The sequence below is a fragment of the Hibiscus syriacus genome, unplaced genomic scaffold (assembly GCF_006381635.1).
Source record: "Hibiscus syriacus cultivar Baekdansim isolate YM2019G1 unplaced genomic scaffold, ASM638163v2 tig00013285_pilon, whole genome shotgun sequence".
NCBI classification, from domain to species: Eukaryota; Viridiplantae; Streptophyta; class Magnoliopsida; order Malvales; family Malvaceae; genus Hibiscus; species Hibiscus syriacus.
This window is the reverse complement of record NW_024062299.1, coordinates 688467-711819: the sequence shown is the minus strand read 5'-3', so window position 1 is coordinate 711819 and position 23353 is coordinate 688467. Positions and strand designations below refer to the sequence as shown.

At 36.8% G+C, this 23353-nt stretch overlaps 1 protein-coding gene and 2 pseudogenes across 1 annotated transcript; 2 read left to right on the top strand and 1 right to left on the bottom strand.

Moving 5' to 3' along the window:
* Positions 1 to 31: 31 nt before the first annotated feature.
* On the bottom strand, positions 32 to 13993 carry LOC120205858 (annotated as a pseudogene).
* A 131-nt stretch (positions 13994 to 14124) lies between these two features.
* Positions 14125 to 16278, top strand: LOC120205991 (annotated as a pseudogene).
* Positions 16279 to 21891: 5613 nt separating this feature from the next.
* Positions 21892 to 23081, top strand: LOC120205816 (WRKY transcription factor 28-like). The gene is made up of 3 exons (XM_039205611.1): positions 21892 to 22244; positions 22336 to 22482; positions 22705 to 23081. Exons 1-3 carry the CDS (start codon positions 21916 to 21918, stop codon positions 23054 to 23056), a joined length of 828 nt encoding a protein of 275 aa, XP_039061542.1. The 5' UTR covers positions 21892 to 21915; the 3' UTR covers positions 23057 to 23081.
* The last annotated feature ends 272 nt before the right edge of the window (positions 23082 to 23353 follow it).

Genomic DNA, 23353 nt, shown 5'->3' with positions numbered 1-23353 from the left:
AAATAGAAAGAAAGAAAGAAAAACCATGGTATTAGTCCATTATCAGTGATTGTTCTAAAGATTTACTTGTAGATAACAAAATGTTGTAACAGGAAGTTTTGGAAGAAGAAAAATTAATGAGGGCGATAAGCCATCAACTTTTGACCATTTTTATGAGAGAACCTTTGTGGATTATACAATGCTTCAGACTTTTTCGACCACAGATGTTAACCTTCAACGGGCACTGGCCGGTGAGAATGTTTTTGAATCAAAGCAAATCGTTATCCGTCATCAAATACCTGGAAAGAAAACATTTGGTTATGATCAGAATAAGAACTGATAAAATGTAAACCAGATGTAATTACATGCAGAGCCTTATCCCAAAAGCTTGTTGGGGAAATCAAACGATTCTAATCTAATTCTCTATGAGTTTGCTCATTGAATAATCAGATTGCAAACTAGGTAAACAACATTCAACCGGACAACGGAAATTTTCAAGGGTTCGGTTGGTTTCGATGAACATGAAATGCACAAACTAGTTAAAATCAAAAATGATTCTTCAGTTCATAACTTCATACACAACTCCATTCTTAGAAGGAAGGCATTCAAAATCCCAATTACATATACTCAACTAAGCAAAAACGATCATATCATCATAATCTTAGTCGATCGTCGTGTTTTCGTTTTTCAATAGTCTGAACAGAGACAAAGAGGCAAACGCAAAAACACCAACATCAGATAAAAAATGCAGATCAAATCAGAAGAAATTCAGGGAAAAAGGAGCCAGAGTTCGAACCTGAGATGTTACTGGTGTTGGTAGGTGGTACAACAACAAGTTCACCATTAATACACAAACCCTAAATCATCAAACAACCACCTAAACCTAAAAAATGCAACAAAATACAGCAACATGCAAAGTGTTTTCTTCCTTCATATTTCCGGTAAAAACTTACCTAAAAATTCGATGAATCTTCAATTCCTATTTTGACTCTGACGCAGGCTTTTGCAACAAAGCAGTCAAGTAAACTTCCCCATGTTTCAAACCACTGAGATCTGTCTTGTTAGCCACTGCCCACTTCACTTTCTTATACCCAAGCTTCCCTATCAATGGCCCATAAATTTTCTCCAGATCACCGCTTTGCTAAAGAACCGATCCACCCACAATACCCTCCGGCTCTCAACACTCTATCCACGTCATAGAACATGAATTCCATCACCGACACCGGTATCCACCGGTTCACGGCCTCCACACCGAACCAGATCCATCGTGCCGTCGAAAACCGGAACCTCTCTGCAACGGCACGTGTAAAGGCACCAACCCTCGTAGAGCCACGGCCTCGTTGTAAGGTGCATTGACATTCATGGTGGTGGTCAGGATGGTGACGTTGTAGGATTTCTTCATTACGGCGGCGAAGGTTCCGATGCCACCGCCTATTTCGATGCCGAGACGGATCGCCGAGTTAGCCGACTTAGCCAATTGCATGAACTGCGAGATGGGAAGATCGAGCTCGGAAGTGTAACTCAGCAACGAAGAGCGTTGAGCGTCGAGATCGAAGCTTGTGGGGTTGTTTTGCAAAAGACAAGCAAATGATTTACACGAGTATTTATTCCATATGACGCCGGAATCGGGAGGAAAATCGGGAAAGGGGTTAAAGGCAGAGAAGAAGGTGGTTTCGACGGGGTTTTCGAAAAGCACCGTCTCCGTGGAAGCGGGTGGCAGCCGTTGAGAATAAGCGTTTCCTGGAGGTCGGGATCGAAAGGGCAAGTCGAAAAGGGAGAGTAATTCATGTATCTATGGAGAAGGTCGGGGTGGTTATGCAGGAGGAAGCATGGGGCCGATCTGGGAATGAAGGGTAAGATCTAGAGGTACGACGGAACTGGGATTCAACGTCGAGGCGGCAGGGAATGGGTTGTGGCGCACGAGGTGGTTAATGGCGGCGCGTATGGTGTTCAGCTGCCTTATGAGGTGGTCGGGAACGGGGGAAGGAAGCGGAGGCTTGGGGGATTGAACGGTGGAGGAGAGATGATAAAGGAGAGGATGGTGGCCACCATGACCAAGAGGAGAATGAATTCAAACCCATTGTGAAGCCCATTGAATTTTCTCCGATCGTCTTTACAGTTCTACTAAGTTTTACTTCTTTGCTTCTAAGATGCTTCGATTCTTGGGTTTTCTGTATTTTCGATCTTCGTGCTACACTTGCCTTGTTTCCAGAGGTTTTAAGCTTGGTTTTAAGCTCAATTTTCACCGACTCCTCCCTCCCGTTTCTGGGTTTCAGCACGGGTTTGTTTCTCTTACCAGCTTTGGCCTTTTGTGTACTGTTTGGGTTTTAATTAGATGTGGATTGATATACACTTCTTGGGTGGGGCTTCAGATTCGATCTGGGAGGTTGAATTTGAACCGTTGGTTACAGTCAAGTGGGGTCATCAAATCTAATTTCGGGAATGAATAAAATCCAAAGGAAAATGACGTTTGTTGCAAATTGCATTGCCATTGGTAAAAGGAAAACAATAGATAAAATGGGTTTGATTCTTGAACATTTCTCTTCATTTATAAATGTGTTTGGAATAAAATTATTAGCCTTACCATTCTTACTTTTAGTTAAAATGTTTAAGATTCTTAATATAATCTTCAAAGATAATTAAATCGTTGTCGTTTCTTTAATCGAAAATTTTACAACTTTTATGAGCCTTCGAAGTTCTATATCATTCGGATGGTTACAATATCTTAATATGATCATAACAAGTCCATGTAAATATTCATTCAAATTTATTACGTGATAGTTATTTCTATCAAATATGTCAACCTATAAATATTTATAATAATCATGTCTCGTACCAAAATTAAAGGTCAATATATAGATCATCATGTCAAATTGAATTCCATCTCTATCCATACCCATTCATATTTTTAGTTCATTTACATCTCACTTCCTTTCTAAGATCATCGATTGTATCATCTAGTACATACATACTACAAATGTAACTACTAAAGTCTATTTTTTAAAAATAATATTTTTTTATCACTAAAATTATTTAATAAATTTTAAAATTAACGAAATTTTATACAAATATTCGTTGAAGATAATTCAGGGGAAAAAGGACTTAGATAAAGTGTTAGAGATTTTTTTTCTTCCAATTAGAGTGTTATAGTACATGTAGAAAGATGTTTGAACCACTTGGCGATCTCTAGAATTAGTTCGTACGACCCTGTAGACACTCATTTCCGTCCATATTTTTACACGCCCAATCAAATGTTACATCCCAACAACCTATTCCACGTGACACATACAGTGGGTGACCCAAATCCACGCTGACCCAAACTCGCGCCTGGACCCAGACTTGCTCGAACCGAACCAAACCAGCTGGTACCCAGGACCCGCTCCAAGCCAAGTGTGAAATCCCATCTCGCGAGCCTTCCTCACGCCGCACGTTTCTCACCCACGACCAGACTTCACGGCAACGCACCATCAAATCCCGAAATGTCCGGCGCTCATCACCAACAAACAAAAGACGTTTAGTTCCATTAGGATTTGTGTAAACTAAAAATAGAATTATTTTTTGTATAAATAAGCTGGTAAATCACTATTGTAAAGGGGGATACGAAATGCAAAGCAAAAATTACGAGCAACACACCATTATACACAAGAAATACATTCAAGTCACACAGAAAAATACCAAAAAAATCCAATACCAGCAGTCAAAACACATTTTCAGCAATAAAAAAAATAGAATCGAAAGCAAAATTCAAATATATAGGGAGTTGGTTACCTTGTTTCGGTGTTCGTCGGAGTAGGGTGTGGCTGTCGTTGGGTCTTGAGTCGAGTGGTCGGTGTGGCTTTCGGATTCACCAAGAGATTTCGTCGCCTGCCGTGGGTGGAGAGCGAAAAGAGAAGGAAAAAGGCTAGGGCTCTGTTAAAGTTTCGTGCAGATTGAAAATTGGAGGAGGATGAGTGTTTTACTTTAGATTTTGGGTTTATCTCATCTAGGGTCCCTCCATTTCTTGTCAACTTTCACATTGGTTGCTGAAAATATTGGTTTATTCACATTTAACCACTCTCAGTTCTGCCGTGTTTTTACACGTTGCCACTGAATCGTTGCGTCTAATCAGGTTCACGTCCCTACCTTCTTGTTTATTTCATTTTTAGCATCTCAGTTTCTTCATTTGCTACTTTAGTCACTAATAGGCTTTAATTCTAGTTTTGTTTATTTATGAAAGGCACTTTACTTTATTATTTTATTTTTACCACTGACTTAATAAATTCTGACACCAACCTTTCTCTCTCTCTGTCTCTCTCGTCTTGTTGCACTTTATTATTTATTATATATATTCTTTTTTTAAAAGTGTAAACTACCATATTAGTCATTATACTTTGGATTGGGTACGTATTTTAGCATTGAACCTTAATACGATTTAATTTTAACATTAAAAGTTATTACATTTCAATTAAGACAGTTAGTTGTTATATAACATTAGGGCGATGTGCACTTTGGTACTGGCATAGAAGTTTTTATTATTATTCTATATTATCATCTTTTTCACCAAATTTAGGATTTTATTTATTTATTTGTAGTCATTTTAAATTGTCATTCCTAACAAGCATTTGTTTTATTTATTTTATCATTCGAACTAATGGACCAACTCTTTGTTTGTGTTTGTTATTTTTTTTTAACTTTATTTATGATTTTTTAGGATAATTTTAATTGATCAAAAGGTAAATAATCATGGTCGAATTTTTAATTTTTAATTTAAATTTTTAATTTTTGCAATTAAAGACAACCGACAAATTAATTGGTACCGAAAGGGCGGTTCAAGGGTGATAATCCTTCCTTGACCGTAACCGACTCCCGAACCCGTCACGTTTCTGGTGCAACACGTATCAGGTAAGATGGTGTCCGACCCACCTAAATTTGTTTTAAAGTGGTCGGTGGCGACTCCCAATCCACATTTTCCAAGTCGAAGCCCAATTCCGGGGCCCAATCGAAAGACGATTGCGACAGCTTGGCGACTATGCTGGGGACCGGTAAGTGAGTCAGGCCAGAATTAATTTTCGGTTGTCTTTTTATGCGAAAATTGTAAATTTAAATTTTAATTTATTTATTCGATTCCAATTATTTGCCTTTGATTATTTTTCCAAGTAAATAGTTGTACTAACATTTTTTCAATGATTTTTAGATTTTCGAAAAGTTTCCATTTAAGGCTCTATACCCGAGCTCCGAACCCTATTTAAATGGGGGTGAAAGCGACACCTTCGTGTGAATTTATTCACCGTATGGGCCTAGCAAGTAACCTTCGGGATTCATATACCTTATGTCTTCGTGTGAATTTATTCTCCGTATGGACATAAGAGAATGTTTCCTCTCAAGTTTAACTTAGTCCACATAAGCTTGTAACAGGCTTAGGACTAAGGGTCTGGCAAGCCCAATGGGGCACCGGCAAGGAGAACTCGAGTACCTTTTTAGAACCTAAACCGGGAGAGGAGGGAATTAGAGCTCACCCCAAGACCTCATTCCAACACCTTCGTGTGAATTTTCACCGTATGGGCCTAGCAAGTAACCTTCGGGATTCATATACCTTATGTCTTCGTGTGAATTTTTCTCCTATACCATAAGAGAATGTTTCCTCTCAAGTTTAACTTAGTCCACATAAGCTTGTAACAGGCTTAGGACTAGGGTCTGGCAAGCCCATGGGGCACCGGCAAGGAGAACTCGAGTACCTTTTTAGAACCTAACCGGAGAGTGCAGGGAATTAGAGCTCACCCCATCATTCCAAACCCTAGGTTGTTTTATTTCCTACTTTATTTCGGCTCAAAAGCATGCGAACTAGACAATATGCGGTTAGGATTTATTTGAAATAGCATGCAGGATAAAGACATGTCCGGGTAGGAATTAAAGCATGTGAGGTAGATATCATGTGGGGTAGGATTTTTCATTTTATTATTGTTTTGATTTACCTCACTAACTCTTTTTATTTTTTGTTTCTTTTATTTTGTTTCATCATTCGCATCATTTAAAACGAGGTGTTGATCCACCAAAATGTGTTTGTTAAACATGAAAATCAGCATTAATGGACCAAAGGGTAGTAATACAAGAGATGAAGGCAGAAGACTAGTCAACATGTCAGAAGTTGTCAGAATATTCTTGTCTCTTAAAAGATAAACACTTTTGTCCCCAATAAGGATTATTTTAATAACAATACATTTTTTGGATTAATGCCTCGATCATTTCATGCATCAGCATTAGACATTTTGCATTTTGTTATTTTCTTTGCATTTGTTATTTCTTTGCATTCACATTAACTAACATATACATGTCTCATCAAAAGGAGTAAATACTGGATACACCGTCTCAAGCGTTGGACACCCCCCACATACACTCGTTTGAAGAAGAAGATGATGGAAGCCAGAATTACACAAGCGAGAGAATATTGAAACTACAGAAAGAGCTAGAAGACAAGATAAACCAGAACAGTCGAAATACTCTGGAAACAATCACAAAGAACCAAGAGTCCTTGGTGATCAGATCGTTGCCAAGTTAGTTGGCCTGCAAGACCAGTGCGCTCGGGGCAGGTTCATCGGAAGGGGTAACCATGCCACTTACCCCGCAGTGGTTGTCTCAACCAGAATCTTACCAGGACTTCAAGATAATTCGATAGTTATCGCATTCCGAAATTTGAAGAAGAGGTCAAAACAAAGAGGGTAGAAATTACCATTAACCCAAGAGGTAGAACGGTGGAAAGCCTCCCTGAAGAAGAGGAAGAGAGATCATCAACATTCAAAGTCGTTTCCACTCGTACCTTTTGTAGACAAAACCGAAGAAGGAAAAAGAGCATTTTGATCCCATTCCCATGACTATAAGGAGCTCTACCAACAACTGTTTGACGCACATGTGGTGTCACCCTATCCCGAGACACCTCTAAAGCCCCCATACCCCAGGTTGTATGACAAAAATGCGCACTGTGAATATCATGGCAGTGGTCCGGGGCATGCTATCGAAAATTGCCTCCCTTTAAGAGGGTTATCCAAAGGATGCGCAACAGGGTTGGATTCATTTTAATAATTCAGAATCACTCTACGTTGCATAGAACCCCCAACCAAATCATGAAGAGAATAAGGAAAGTGCAGTCACCGAGGAAAAAGATAAAAAGGCCAAAACCAGAGTTTCCGAAGTGAAGTTACCTCTTGCTTGGGTATGGAGGCAAATGATAATGAGGGGTTTCTTGCACCACATCTTGGCACATCATATTCCAAAAGTGACAGTTATTGTTGTTATCACAATGAAGATGGACATGATGTACAAGAATGTATAGAATTTAGAGCCTTGATCCAACTAATGATGGACAAGAAAGAGCTGGAATTTTACGATGAAAGCATGACACTCCTAAAGCAGAAAGAGTCATGGCAAGTGGGGCATCCTGATGAGGCCTTATCAATTTTGAGATATGTGTTTGAATTTGTTTTTTGATTTTTTTCCTCATGTTTGGGACTTGTTTTTGAACTTTCTTTGGATATTTGAATAAATTTATGCTACTTTAAAGATTGTAAGCAATGAATCACATTTGCAAACTCGCAATTCTTTGAATATCATCTGAATTAAGAAACTCTGTAAATGGTTCAAAGTTATAGATCTTTGACGAAGTAACATGATTTAAAAACAATGACTTTGACCTTACCCAGAATATACTCTCAAACACCATACCCTACTCTTGCAATTAACCAATATAACATTTTCCTTTCATAAGGTGCGGACAACATGGGGCATCGTTTGCATATGACGATTACTATACTTTTTATTTAAGACGTTCAGTGATGATAATGATCTTCACAGATGGAATAGTCGAGTAAGTGAATCTAGTTTAGGTCAGTTGCTTGAAAATTGAACTCTAAAGATGAAATTTTTGACTTTCAACAAATACCTAGGCTATAACAGTTCTTCTTGACAATCTTAAAATTAAATCTGTAAAGCTGAGCTATTCCACTAAGGCAATTGGTTATAGATGAAACTTGAAAGCCCTGACCTTATGAGTAGATTACGTTCAAACCATGACATTGCTCGGACACTTGGCAATTCGGTGTTTGCTCCACTGCTCTTGTCAGGTCGAAGATGTTGTGATGAGATGAACCCTTCAGTTAACTTGATAAGAGTGATTATAATATTAAGTTGTCCCTCTAAAGTAATTGGTTAAATGCCCCGGCTTTATGGATTCAGCTAGCCAGATAATGACAAGTTAAATCAAATTTATCTAAGCAAGAAATTTTCGGTAAAATGGACTAAGGGAGTTAAGGAACACCTGTTATAGTCAACTACACACGAGCACTCAAGAATTTCATTTTTAGACCGATATTTCTACACTACCTTTGTTAGAGGAGCCTACAAAACTTGAACAAATGAAAGATTTCGGAGAACCGAAATAGAATGCCTAGTAATTGATAATGCTAGTTGCGTCATTTTGTCCGCATCCAATCAAAATGTCAAAACATGTTCAATGACCAAGAAAAATGACATTTTTTTTTTGCCAGAACCTTAGAAAATAGGAGGCCAACTTAAAGCCAACTCATCCCTTTGAACATTTGTCAAAGACCTGTAACTCTGAAATCATAAAAAGTGCTATTGATTCCTTTGATATACTTTGAACTCATGTTTACAATTTGATTCAATTACGAACAATATTTTACAGAATTTTCATCATTTTCCCTCCTAAAACAAGAAAAAAGGAGAAAAACATTTTCAAACAGGATAGTCTCGGATATGAAAGGTCTGTAAAGCCAAAGCCCGGAAAAGGGAATGGGGCACGATCGATTCCAAGGACCAGATTGGCAGACAAAGCACGAGACTCCATCCAAGGAATAACACATAATTCATTCATGTTGCATGCATCTTAGACATACTTAGGTGCATCACATTCATAATTTTGCAGCTTTCAGAGTCAAGCTTCGACTTCAGGATGAAGGTTACTCGACTTGCAAGCACGTTTAAAGAACGATGGTGTAACTCAGCAGCAAGAAGCTCCACCTCAACCGACTTGACATATCTACAGATCTCGTAATCAATTTCAAATAGGTTCGAGAACCAATTCAGAACAAATCCAGTCCAGCTCAACTCAACAATGAGCAGCATGTTTCCAGTTAATGCCTTCAAGCCAGATTTCAATTCCACAACGAAAGATGTCCGGCTATCAGAATTTATCAGTGGGCTTTTCCGTAAAAGGGGAGTCATCCAAAGATTGTCTCATTTGGTTCAGACTAGCTCAAAGGAACCACCTGAAGAGTCATGACCGGCTTCGACCCGTTAAGGGAAGCCATTTTTTTAAACAAATCATTTACAGCATAACTCAAGGCTAGAAGGGTTATCTGTGACCAAAAGATCTTCGAGTTCGACTACGCTCAGCTCCAAGGCACATCATTTGCAGCATAACTTAAGTCGAGAAGGGTTATCTGCCAACCAAAGACCTTCGAGTGCGACTACGCTCAGCTCCAAGGCATATCATTTGCAGCACAACTTAAAGTCTAGAAGGGTTGTCTGCCAACAAAAGACCTTTGAGTTCGACTACGCTCAGCTCAACGGCACATCATTTACAGTATAGCTTAAGTCGAGAAGGGCTATCTGCCAAAGACCCCCGAGTTCGATTACACTCAGCTTCGAGGGCACATCATTTACATCATAACTCAAGGCTAGAAGGGTTATCTGTGACCAAAAGATCTTCGAGTTCGACTACGCTCAGCTCCAAGGCATATCATTTGCAGCACAACTTAAAGTCTAGAAGGGTTGTCTGCCAACAAAAGACGTTTGAGTTCGACTACGCTCAGCTCAACAATACATCATTTACAGTATAGCTTAAGTCGAGAATGACTATCTGCCAAAGACCCCCGAGTTCGATTACACTCAGCTTTGAGGGCACATCATTTACAGCATAACTCAAGGCTAGAAGGGTTATCTGTGACCAAAAGATCTTCGAGTTCGACTACGCTCAGCTCCAAGGCATATCATTTGCAGCACAACTTGAATCTAGAAGGGTTGTCTGCCAACCAAAGACCTTTGAGTTCGACTACGCTCAGCTCAACGGCACATCATTTACAGTATAGCTTAAGTCGAGAAGGGCTATCTGCCAAAGACCCCCGAGTTCGATTACACTCAGCTTCGAGGGCACATCATTTACAGCATAACTCAAGGCTAGAAGGGTTATCTGTGACCAAAAGATCTTCGAGTTCGACTACGCTCAGCTCCCAGGCACATCATTTGCAGTATAACTTAAGTCGAGAAGGGCTATCTGCCAAAGACCCCCGAGTTCGATTACACTCAGCTTCGAGGGCACATCATTTGCAGCATAACTTAAGTCGAGAAGGGTTATCTGCCATCCAAAGACCTTCGAGTTCGACTACGCTCAGCTCCAAGGCATATCATTTGCAGCACAACTTAAGTCTAGAAGGGTTGATTGCCAACAAAAGACCTTTGAGTTCGACTACACTCAGCTCCAAGGCACATCATTTGCAGCATAACTTAAGTATAGAAGGGCTATCTGCCAAAGACCTTCGAGTTCGATTACACTCAGCTTCGAGGGCATATCATTTGCAGCACAACTTAAGTCTAAAAGGGTTGTCTGCCAACCAAAGACCTTTGAGTTCGACTACGCTCAGCTCCAAGGCACATCATTTGCAGTATAGCTTAAGTCGAGAAGGGCTATCTGCCAAAGACCTTCGAGTTCGATTACACTCAGCTCTGAGGGCACATCATTTGCAGCATAACTTAAGTCAAGAAGGGTTATATGCCAACCAAAGACCTTTGAGTTCGACTACGCTCAGCTCCAAGGCATATCATTTGCAGCATAGCTTAAGTCGATAAGGGCTATCTGCCAAAGACCCTCGAGTTCGATTACACTCAGCTTCGAGGACATATCATTTGCAGCACAACTTAAGTCTAGAAGGGTTGTCTGCCAACCAAAGACCTTTGAGTTCGATTACGCTCAGCTTCGAGGGCATATCATTTGCAGCATAATTCAAGGCTAGAAGGGTTATCTGTCACCAAAAGACCTTCGAGTTCGATTACACTCAGCTCAGAGGCAAACCAGATTTACAGCATAGCTCAATGCAAGAAGGGCTATTCGTCAAAACAACTTGTCGAGTTCGGTTCCATTCAGCTCGATGACACCTCAATCACACTACTGTCCAGTTACAGTCGAGGTTTTCATATCAAGAAGAAGACTTGGGTTAGCCGTGCCTTAGTGACAATAAATCGTTTTTCCGGCAGTATAGCTTAAGACGAGAAAAGCTATTTGTCAACGAAGACCTTCGGAGTTCAATTTTATTCAGCTCGAGGACCTATCAACCACAGGGTGGAGTCAAGAAACTACTTTCAAGTCGAATTTTCCAACCCATATCTTTAAACCGAGAAAAAGACCGAGGCGGACTACAACGAGAAGCCACATCCCGATTCAAATCCCGAACTGCGGCTTCAATTCTATATCATTTCAAGGTGGACTCGACTTCACGACGAAGGAGCCATCTGCAACCCAACCCGACAGGAAGTTATTCTTCAACTCCACCGAGCGAAAATTTGTGTCTTTTTATCTTTGTCATATTTTTCGTTACACGAAAAATGACAAAGAGGGGCAGCTGTAGACACTCATTTCCGTCCATATTTTTACACACCCAATCAAATGTTACATCCCAACAACCTATTCCACGTGACACATATAGTGGGTGACCCAAATCCACGCTGACCCAAACTCGCGCCTGGACCCAGACTTGCTCGAACCGAACCAAACCAGCTGGTACCCAGGACCCGCTCCAAGCCAAGTGTGAAGTCCCATCTCGCGAGCCTTCCTCATGCCACACGTTTCTCACCCACGACCAGACTTCACGGCAACGCACCATCAAATCCCGAAACGTCCGACGCTCATCACCAACAAACAAAAGACGTTTAGTTCCATTAGGATTTGTGTAAACTAAAAATAGAATTATTTTTTTTGTATAAATAAGCTGGTAAATCACTATTTTAAAGGGGGATACGAAATGCAAAGCAAAAATTACGAGCAACACACCATTATACACAAGAAATACATTCAAGTCACACAGAAAAATACAAAAAAAAATCCAATACCAGCAGTCAAAACACATTTTCAGCAATAAAAAAATAGAATCGAAAGCAAAATTCAAAGATATAGGGAGTTGGTTACCTTGTTTCGGTATTCGTCGGAGTAGGGGTGTGGCTGTCGTTGGGTCTTGAGTCGAGTGGTCGGTGTGGCTTTCGGATTCACCAAGAGATTTCGTCGCCTGCCGTGGGGTGGAGAGCGAAAAGAGAGAAGGAAAAAGGCTAGGGCTCTGTTAAAGTTTCGTGCAGATTGAAAATTGGAGGAGGATGAGTGTTTTACTTTAGATTTTGGGTTTATCCCATATAGGGTCCCTCCATTTCTTGTCAACTTTCACATTGGTTGCTGAAAATATTGGTTTATTCACATTTAACCACTCTCAGTTCTGCCGTTTTTTTACACGTTGCCACTGAATCGTTGCGTCTAATCAGGTTCACGTCCCTACCTTCTTGTTTATTTCATTTTTAGCATCTCAATTTCTTCATTTGCTACTTTAGTCACTAATAGGCTTTAATTCTAGTTTTGTTTATTTATGATTTAAGGCACTTTACTTTTTATTATTTTATTTTTACCACTGACTTAATAAATTCTGACACCAATCTTTCTCTCTCTCTGTCTCTCACTCGTCTTGTTGCACTTTATTATTATTTATATATATATATTCATCTTTTTTTAAAAGTGTAAACTACCATATTAGTCATTATACTTTGGATTGGGTACGTATTTTAGCATTGAACCTTAATACGATTTAATTTTAACATTAAAAGTTATTACATTTCAATTAAGACAGTTAGTTGTTATATAACATTAGGGCGATGTGCACTTTGGTACTGGCATAGAAGTTTTTATTATTATTCTATATTATCATCTTTTTCACCAAATTTAGGATTTTATTTATTTATTTGTAGTCATTTTAAAGTGTCATTCCTAACAAGCATTTATTTTATTTTATCATTCGAACTAATGGACCAACTCTTTGTTTGTGTTTGTTATTTTTTTTTAACTTTATTTATGATTTTTTAGGATAATTTTAATTGATCAAAAAGTAAATAATCATGGTCGAATTTTTAATTTTTAATTTAAATTTTTAATTTTTGCAATTAAAGACAACCGACAAATTAATTGGTACCGAAAGGGCGGTTCAAGGGTGATAATCCTTCCTTGACCGTAACCGACTCCCGAACCCGTCACGTTTCTGGTGCAACGCAGATCAGGTAAGATGGTGTCCGACCCACCTAAATTCGTTTTAAAGTGGTCGGTGGCGACTCCCAATCCACATTTTCCAAGTCGAAGCCCAATTCCGGGGTCCAATCGAAAGACGGTTGCGACAGACCCGACAATTTTTAAATTGTACAATTCATCGAACTGTATATGTCATGGAGAAGACACTTTGTCTTCCCTGCTTCTATCCCAAAGACGTGTTGTCTTCCATGCATCTTCTCAAAGACGTCAAATGTTTTTCATGTCTAGTGACGGATGTAAGTATTGTTCAAGGTCTGAAAATCTAATTTTTTTTATGCATCGTAAAATTTTATTTGTGTCAATTTCATACAAATTCTTTTATTATTAACATATATACCCATCACAAAAAATATTTCTTGATCCATCATGTCGTTTTACTTACGTTATAACAAATAGTCTGGGTGAGAAAAAAAAATTCTACACCCAATTTGAACCATTTTTATTTTCTACTACGTTGTCTAAAAAAAATTATCAAGAAAAGAAAATTATCTAGCGAGTGGCACGTGAAATCAAGATCCAGTTGGTTATATTAAAGTGATTTCATGCAGATATTATAATGTTTACCTATAAAATATTCATATTAGTTATACTCGGGATCCGAGAACCTGTCAGCCGCATGTCAGCCTCTTTGTACGCAGAAAGTGAGAAAGGGACACTGCCACCTTTCCATTTCATGGCGGAAAATACCATTGCTTCCCTGCAAGATTTTAAACCAATGGGTCGAAGTCAAGTTGGATTATTTACCTCAGAATTGGACTTGTAAGATTCAAGTTGAATCCATTCAGGCCCAAGCCCAGGAAACTTTCCTTTAGTTTGATAATTTAAATGAAAAAAAAAACAATTGATTTAAAGGGAAAATCCAACATAAGTCGCGTACTGCTGAAGCTTAAAATCTGCAGGAATCTCTCTCCGGTGAAGAAGCCTTTTAACCTGCTCTCTTTGGTGGTGTGTAGGAGGGAGATCCAATAATTCCACGGTAATGGTATTATTTTCATTTTTCCTTTCAATTCGTACTAAATTTATTGTCAACCAAACATCTCTTTTGGGTTTTTAACTTTTCTGTTTGTTTTTTTGTTATAGTAGTCGATGAGTTTTTAGTGTAATTAGAACAAAAGAGGGATGTATTTAGGTTCCTTGGGATTATTCAGTGGATTAAGTTGCTTTTGGGAATCCAGTGGATTGTAATTTTTTCTTTCTAATTTTGTAGGCTGATCCTGAACTTGAAGCAATTAGACAAAGAAGGATGCAAGAGCTGACGGCTCGACAAGGGACGGTAATCTACGTCTTTTTCATTTTAATTTCAGCAAATTCTTCCTCTTGAAAAATTCTGAATTGGGCTTGTTTGTGCTTTTAATTTAATGTTACTAATTATAATCTATTGATAAACAGGGGAGTCAACAAAACCCTGACCAACAAAAGCTCAGGAAGAGGCCAAGAGGTCAGTTTTTTTTGTGTGTATGTGTGTGTGTATGCGTATTGTTTCTGAATCATTCATGTTGTATTATATATTTTGGGATCAAATTAATTCATCGATTTGACGAGTAAAAGCTATTAATTTAGGGAGGCCTATGAACAAAGGCAAATGATGCTTAGTCAGATTTTGTCCGGTGAAGCTCGTGAAAGACGTAAGCTTGTATCTCAATTCACCGTTTGAGTCAGTTCAAGAAACCTACTTTAATTGCTTATATGCATGTTATAGAATGTCCGTTCTATCATCGAATTGCTTGCTATTTTTGAGATTTTCTGTTTGACTATTAAGTTTTAGTTCTGCCTTCTATGTTCGCAATATATCAGTGGACTGTTAAACCTTCGAATTTAATTTAATTGTTTGAAAATGTATGTGTTCCTCCTCACGGTTTGGAAAAGTAAAACTTGTGTTTCGTTAAGCAAGGAGAAGTGTGTTCATATAAGTATTTATTTATATTAGAAAGACCTAACTTAAGTATGGAGCTCAAATCGAAGATGTTACGGTGGGCCTGGCTATATTTTGGTTTCCCGAATACCATGTTTGTCAAAGACCAAATTTGATCTGTTCTCTTCAATGATCTAGGCTCAGCTTCGATTTGAAATATGTATCGTGTGTTTTGTAAATATAAAGAGGTATTGAAAACCTGAATTTAGTAGGATAAGGGTCTCATAAGAATTGTTTAATTGAGTTATAAAACGAAAAGCAAGGATTATATGGTATGATGCAAATTTATCTTTTTCGTAAAAGTCCTACCAATTACAGTAAACCCTTTATGCGATTACATCCCCTATCACTTTCTTTGAAACGTTAAAAAGGAATTAAAAAAATGAAGATAGCATCTTTAAGAAAAAATAGTACAACTAAATGGCAGGCATAGATGACGGGTTTAGGTTCTACGCTCGATACTCTTTTTGCCTTGGTTAACCTGAGAAGGCTAGGGGTGTGGAGGATGTTCTACTTAGAGCTGCTCAGACAGGTCAGATAGTTGAGAAGGTATGCCAATTTTTTGTGGTTCAACTACTTATTGATGCCTGCCTAATATTCGAGACCACATTTGTAAGTAAGCTTTGATAAAGAACTGAAACACGTACGGTTGAACCCGTGTAAAGGTTTCTGAGGAGAGACTTATATCACTGCTGGAACAGATAACACCCAAACAACTAAACAGACCAAAGTCACGGTAAGTTAATTTTACATGTTGCCGGCTTGCCTTTTGTTTATCTGGTTTTGGTGCCGTTGTTTATCCGGTTTTAAAGATAGGCGTCGGAGTGTTCTTGATGACGATGATTAGTTTGAAATCCTCTGCATCGTCTGTGAGGTATATTTACAAATTCATAGATTCGTTGACCACACTAACAATGGATCTTTTTTGTATACATATTTCCAGACTGTATTTACTTGCAATGCCGTATTATGCTAGCCTGAGCGATAAAGCTGGTGGTGGGTGGCTTAGAGTTTAATGAGTTGTGGGAAAATGCTTTGCAAGTTAAAATAGTATTGAGGCTGAGATTGAGGTTTGCCAAGCAGTGGTTTGTATATGTGATGATGATATGATTTAGGGTAAATTACCCTTGTGATTGCTTAATTAATGATAGATTCTAATTTGATTAGTAGTTTTATTAATTTTATTAATTAATAATTTAAATGATGTTAATTAAGTCAAATAATTGACTAAAGATTTGAATAGATATTTATCTTCTAATTTTGCTGAGTATTCTTAAGAATTTACTGAGTTGACAGTATCTTTTGTGATTCGAACAAGGAAAATTCAAAAGTTCGTATTTGGGAGTTAAATGACGATGTTTTGGTCTGTAGGACCATTGATGTTGAGAACATGGGAAATTTTACCGCGCGACATCTTTAATATACGATTAAAGAAAGACGTTATCGATTTTGTTATTATTTTTTTAATATTTCCGGTAAAAAATTACTTAAAACATTAATATTTTTTGACATTTCTAGTAAAGTGTCTAATAATAACAAAACTGGTAGAAAAATAATGTTCTAGGAAACGTTTTACCGAATATATTAATAAAATCGATAAAACACACAATAATAACAAAACTCGTATAAATAATAATAATTTAAGAAATTTTTTATCAGAAATATTAAAAAAAATTTACACTTCTACTGAGAACATGCCTAATCGGTGCAGACTATTCCATCGTACATCTGACTCATTAATGGTTTAATTTTGGAACAATGTTCGACTTTTTATGTCATTACTCCAATTGTTGAATGTCAATATGACATGTATTGTCTGTCTATTCAATAGCAGGCCCAATTAATGACCCCAAAAGGCCAATTATCAAAATTTCAAGGAGGATCATGAGATTTAGATGGATCGTGTAGTAGAATTGATTTGTGTTCATATTGTTTTAAATCTGTTATATGTGTACATTTATTAAAGTAAGTATCGTTTTTTTTAAAGATTTTAAGAAATGTTGTTTTTCTTAGAGATTTTAAGTATCTGCGAGGTGTGTTGTTGTTGTCTAATTTTTTTTAACATATATTATTTTGTAATATTTGAAATTATTTAAAAAAAATCTCTTGAATGTTTTGTTTTAAGGAGAAAGTCGAGAAGTTGAATGATTTAAAATGAACAATACTTTAAATATTGGTATGGATTGATTTTAGGGTAGAGTATATAAATGGTCTTGCGATAATAGGATGTTGTCTTGTTAAGTCTGTTGACTATTAAAAGCTACAAAATGATCATCTGATTACATGATATTATTTTGTTGAGTCTCTCGACTATTAAAAGTTATAAAATGGTCATTCGACTATTAATATGTCTAAACTCGTCCATTTCTGTTAAAAATTAATGAAAATATGAGATTGACGTTAATTTGATGTCCGAGATAAGTTAAAATTTTATCCCTAAATCTCAAACGACTATCATATTTCACTCAACATGTTAACGTCTGGTTCAGAAGACTGCCAATTTTTTATCGAAAAATGTTAAATTTAGAACATATGAATTGTCGTGTGACCATTTTATAAATTTTAATAGTAGACGTGCTCAATAAAGCAACATCCTATAATTGAAGATTATTTGTGTACTTTATCCTTGATTTAATGATTAGACCAAAGACTATAATGACAGCAATTATTCTCCTAATCTTGGATTCTTTTTGAGTTTTTGCAGTAATGTAAGCTGCTTATTTGACAGGGTCATAAATGGATAAAGTCAAGCCTCGTTTTGTGTTCCTAAATAGGATTATGACCACTGACCAAACTATGCCTTTTCGCTTTGGAAAAGTTCAGAAACTACCGCACCATTGCTTGTAGGGCAAAATGGAGCCCCATCGAAATTTAAGAAACTTTACTTACACGTCATTGCTTCTTCCCTCTCATTTCTAGACTGAATTATTTAACTTTTTCTTATTGTTTAATATATATGTTATTGTTGGAAATTATATTATTGTAAAATAAAATGTTAGTATGAAAATAAATTAATTAAAATAAAAAATAATTATAATTGAGTCGTGACAAAAATTATTGTCTTACAAGTAAAATTGTATTGGTTGGTATAATCCTTGGAATAGATAATGTCCTCTAAATTTAATGCACTCTTTCAGTATGTATACACCCAAAATCTAAGGTGATAGTCAAATTGGTGCAATAACCTTTGAGTTTTCTTATTCTAAGCTTAAAATTCTGAATTTTCTCTAAAAATAAGATTGTGTGTGTGATACGTGTCAAAGACATAATTGTTTTAAACCTCAAACGATCGACAATAATAGATCAACTTTTTTTGGATTTGCGAAAATGACCAACAAAATCGCAATGCGATATCTAATTCGCGTTGCGATAGTCTACAATGTCGTTGCGATTTTCCAAATTCGTTGCGATAGTTTAAAAAAAAAGATTTTGTTTCTTAAGAATTTTCTCTAAAAAGATAGTATCCGCACGGACGTGTCGAAGACACGTATTACCATTGCCATTACCACGACCACGACCACGACCCCGACCCCGACCCGACCCGACCCGAGACGGACGGCGACGGCGGCGCGCGAGAGTCCCCCTTGTTCTCTATCACTCAACAAGGAAGTGGGAAAGCCAAGCCTTAAATACAATTCCCAATAGTGTTTCCAATACTATGTGGGATTTGAGCATTACCAACACTTGTTCCCAATACTATGTGGGATTGAGCCTTAAATAGTGATATTATTTTTGAATGTTTTGCTTAAAATTGCAATAATCGCGATTGTTTGTAGATTGACTTTTAATTATGACATATTTAATCGTATAATACTAATGCAATTGGTTGCTGATTCAGTTGTTTTAAGGTGCATGATTGTTAATTGTTTCCTGAATAATCACATTGTATTGGAAACAAGTGTTGGTAATGCTCAATCCCACATAGTATTGGAAACACTATTGAGAATGGTATTTAAGGCTTGGCTTTCTCACTTCCTTGTTGAGTGATAGAGAACAAGGGGGACTCTCGCGTGCCGCCGCCGCTGTCTGTCTCGTGGTCGTGGTCGTGGTAATACGTGTCTTCGACACGTTCGCGTGGATACTATCTTTTTATAGAAAATTCTTAAGAAACAAATTTTTTTTTAACTATCACAACGAATATATGCATCACAAAGTTATAACACACAAACACATATATGCATCACAAGGTAAGAACCCTTTCTGTTGGTTGTAGTTAGTGAAGTGGACTGGACTTATGCCCATTGCCCAGCAGTAGTCTTGACCATGTGACTAAGACCTTGAATTTGATTAATTTACAATTAATATTTATTCAAATAATTGCATAATATAATATAAAGTAGGCATCGCATAATTGCCAAAGTCAACTTAAGAAACTAACTTATGAAAGTTCATGACTTTTTCAAACAAATATCAATACAATATATGAAGCTTTTTATAAAAAGTAATAATTAAAAAAGAAAATAGTGAATTATTTTCAATGAACTGATTACTGGTTGATGAATCAGTCTGCTTGAAAGGATCAAGCAACGAGTTAGAGCTTTCACATTTCAATATGAAATGCTTTGGGGTGCTTTAGTGGTTTGGTCAGCCTTTGCAATTTTATTTTATTTTACGACCATAATTAAATAAATGAAATATTGGTTTATTAAAAAATAAAATTTTTTGGTCGATTAATACATATCAGATTATAGGTGCTTATTGTTGGGGAGATCTTCCTCCAGTTTATTTCATTTACAAAATCAAAATTCAAACTAAAAAATTATTTAAAGAATATAATATCTCTTCACACTAAGCTAATTTGTAGTTTATAATAAATTAAAGTTGATAATATCAATTTAATTACTATTATTCATGTGATAACATATTTTTTCAAACAATTTTTAATATTTAGTTATCATGTAAATTTATTAGTATTTTTAAATATAACTAATTAAATGTTCACATGATTTGATTATATGATAAAAATAATAAATGAAATTATCACATTATCCGTTACAATTAACCATGATACTAATTTGAACCTACAAATATATTTAGTTATCATGTATAGTGAATATATTGGAAACTGTAAAGGTGTTTAAGCTTTCATTATTAAATAGTTAAGAATTTTTAGAACATGTATTACTTTTAATTACCTTAGATTAATAAAAAAAAGTGAATATATTAAATTAAAATTTGAGCACAATAGAGGGATTAAAATCAGAATCAGACCAAAAATTATCACCGAAGAGGTGATAGTATTGTTTCTAGAAAAATTGTTATATGTAAGGGGGCAAAATGGGGAAAGCAGAGGGCAAAAGGAAAGCATGTGTGACGTAGGAAAGACATCAAAGGTCTCTCCCACGTGCCGGGTGAGGTCGTCGGCTACGGTCAAATACCGGGACGAACAATGACACGTGTACGACTAATACTCAATCATTGTCAAGACTTCTTCAAGTTTGAACGTCTGACTGCTTTTTTGTGTGGTCTCATCTCTCGGCCTCTTCAATTTTCTTCATCATCTTCCACACGCTACCTTCTACCGCTTTTACCCCTATCTTATCTTTCTTTTTACTAAGTAAATTAACACAAAAATCCAAATTATATCACATTAAGTACATATTAGTAAGGATAGACATGGACTTGAACCAATTTTCGACTTACTTTTTGTAAAACAAATTAAATTTAAGTTTAATTTTTAGATAATGAGATCGAGTCCAATTCAAATTAATAATAAAAAATATTTTATATGATTTATGATAATAGTATAATTATTGCTTATGAATAATCGTAATAACTTCTCTATATTTTTTTAATTAGATATCCTTTTACCAAATAAAAAAATTATATATATAGAATTAGATCAAATTAAATTAGATTTTTACTTTAAATGACATATTGATGATATAAAATTTAAGTAGAATTTTTTTTGGTACATAAAAGTTTAAGTCAGGGGTGGCTCCCCAATTCAGGGTCAGGGTATACCAAAGACCCAATTGGGATTTACATAGGACTTTACAAATTACCTACCAAGAGTGGCGGTAGTGGGATTCGAACTTGACCTTACAAACTCAAATTTCTGAATTCTAACCACTTGTGCCAACACTAATGGGCAATTTAAGTAGAATTTAGATAAGGCAAAAGCTTGTCTCAAACCATGCCCATTTTTATATATAAATAGTGTTTGCGGCTTCATTATTTTTTTTGTTTTTCCTTTTATTAATTTTAAGTTTAAATTATTTTTTTACACAAAAAATATTACATGGTTTGTTAATCTGGTGCCACAAGAGAATATATTTTTCATAATTTATTGAATTACAACTGAAAACATGAATTTATTAATTATAAGCACAGTGAAATATTCAAGCATTTAATTTAAAGGAAAAAACATATCCACTAACAGCTCTATCCTTATTGTAATTTTTTTCTTCACCCATATGTGTCAAATTCTTTTCGTACATCACAGTACCAGAAGCCACCGTGTGTTCTTCCTATTGGAAGGCTGTTTTTGTTGATGTCACCCTACTTTATAAAGCGGCGAAATAAACCCAAAGTCACATTCAAAGCTAAACCCTCTCTATTTCCATGTCTTCTTCGTCATCATATATATATATATATATATATATATATATATATATATATATAGCTCAAACAACATGATATAGAGATGCCATGAAACCCTCCTCAAGAACTTTAACCTCACTTAGTTTGATCTCTCTCCATGTCGGATCAAGAATTTAGAGACTTTTACTACCATGCAAGCACTACCTTCAACGACGATCAACATCTTGAATCCGACATGTTTAGGGTTTCATCGGCTGGTCATCCTTCTTCATACATGAACTTCATTGACCGGTTCAACGGTTCGATGGACGATTACGGTCTACTCGAAAAGGCCTTCAGGTTGTCATCGGAAGTGTTTACTCCTAATCCTTCCATTTATTCTTCCTCAAGCGAGGCCGTCGGTAATTGTGAAGAAGATTCAGACAATAATAAGAACAAGCAGCCGAAAGAGTCGGACGATGGAGGCAAAGAAAGCCCTAAGAAAGGGTAATTACAAATTAACTAAGTTCCCCCCCCCCCTCAATTTTTCTTTAATCTCTGGAGATAAATTAGATATTGTATCTGTGGACTGTGATAGGAACAAAGCAGCTAGAAAGAAAGAAGAAAGGAAGCAGAAGGAACCACGATTTGCTTTCATGACTAGAAGTGAAGTTGATCATCTCGAAGATGGATACAGATGGAGAAAATATGGACAAAAAGCTGTGAAGAACAGCCCTTATCCAAGGTTTGGTTTCTTTTACCTTTCTTAGTATCACAACCAAACAAATATTCTTATCTTAAAGGACATGCAAAAACCATGTCTGAAACCTGGTTATGTGTTTGGTCTGTGCTTGGCTGCTTGCATACCATCCTTTCGCCCCTTTCTTTGACTTCCAAGATGAATTTTACTTATATGAAACTTAAGCCGAAAGTAATTACTAATTAATGACCTGATTTATCATTGCAGAAGCTATTATCGGTGCACTACTCAGAAGTGTACGGTCAAGAAAAGGGTAGAGAGGTCGTACCAGGACCCATCCACAGTGATCACGACGTACGAAGGCCAACACAACCACCCGCTTCCTACATCGCTGAGAGGGAACACGGCGACGCTTCTCCAGGCTTCGATGTTTCCGCTGGCGGGGACGACGAGCTTACCGCACGAATTGTTCAAGCAGATGACAGCGCCTCATCACATGAATAACCAAGCTTGTGCAGAAAACTTTAGCCCTTTCCAGCAGTACTACCAGCATCATGTACCTGACTATGGGCTTCTTCAAGACATGGTTCCTTCCATGTTCCTTAAGCAAGAACCATGAATCTCTTTCTTTTATATATATATATATATATATATATATGAGTATTGTAGTATCATCTAACCCGAATCATTCTTCGGTTACTGGTTTTAATAGGTATATAACATCATGGACTAGATGGGATCAGTGGGAATGTCTTTTTTCGTCTTTGTATTTGATGATGCATATATATGTAGTTTTTTTGAAGCAAAATCCTACTACAAAGGATTGAGGACTTGATGCAGGGGAATCCGAGACAGATGATGCTGAGCTGTCAGATTGCACGTTGATGGCGCTGAGATACCATGAGTTGGCAGATCA

Bases quoted from the DNA above. Each gene is read 5' to 3' on its own strand.
- LOC120205816 (XM_039205611.1), top strand. From the start codon at position 21,916: ATGTCGGATCAAGAATTTAGAGACTTTTACTACCATGCAAGCACTACC. The intron at 22,245-22,335 runs GTAATTACAAAT...GGACTGTGATAG, and splicing joins AAAGAAAGCCCTAAGAAAGG to GAACAAAGCAGCTAGAAAGA. The intron at 22,483-22,704 runs GTTTGGTTTCTT...TTATCATTGCAG, and splicing joins AAGAACAGCCCTTATCCAAG to AAGCTATTATCGGTGCACTA.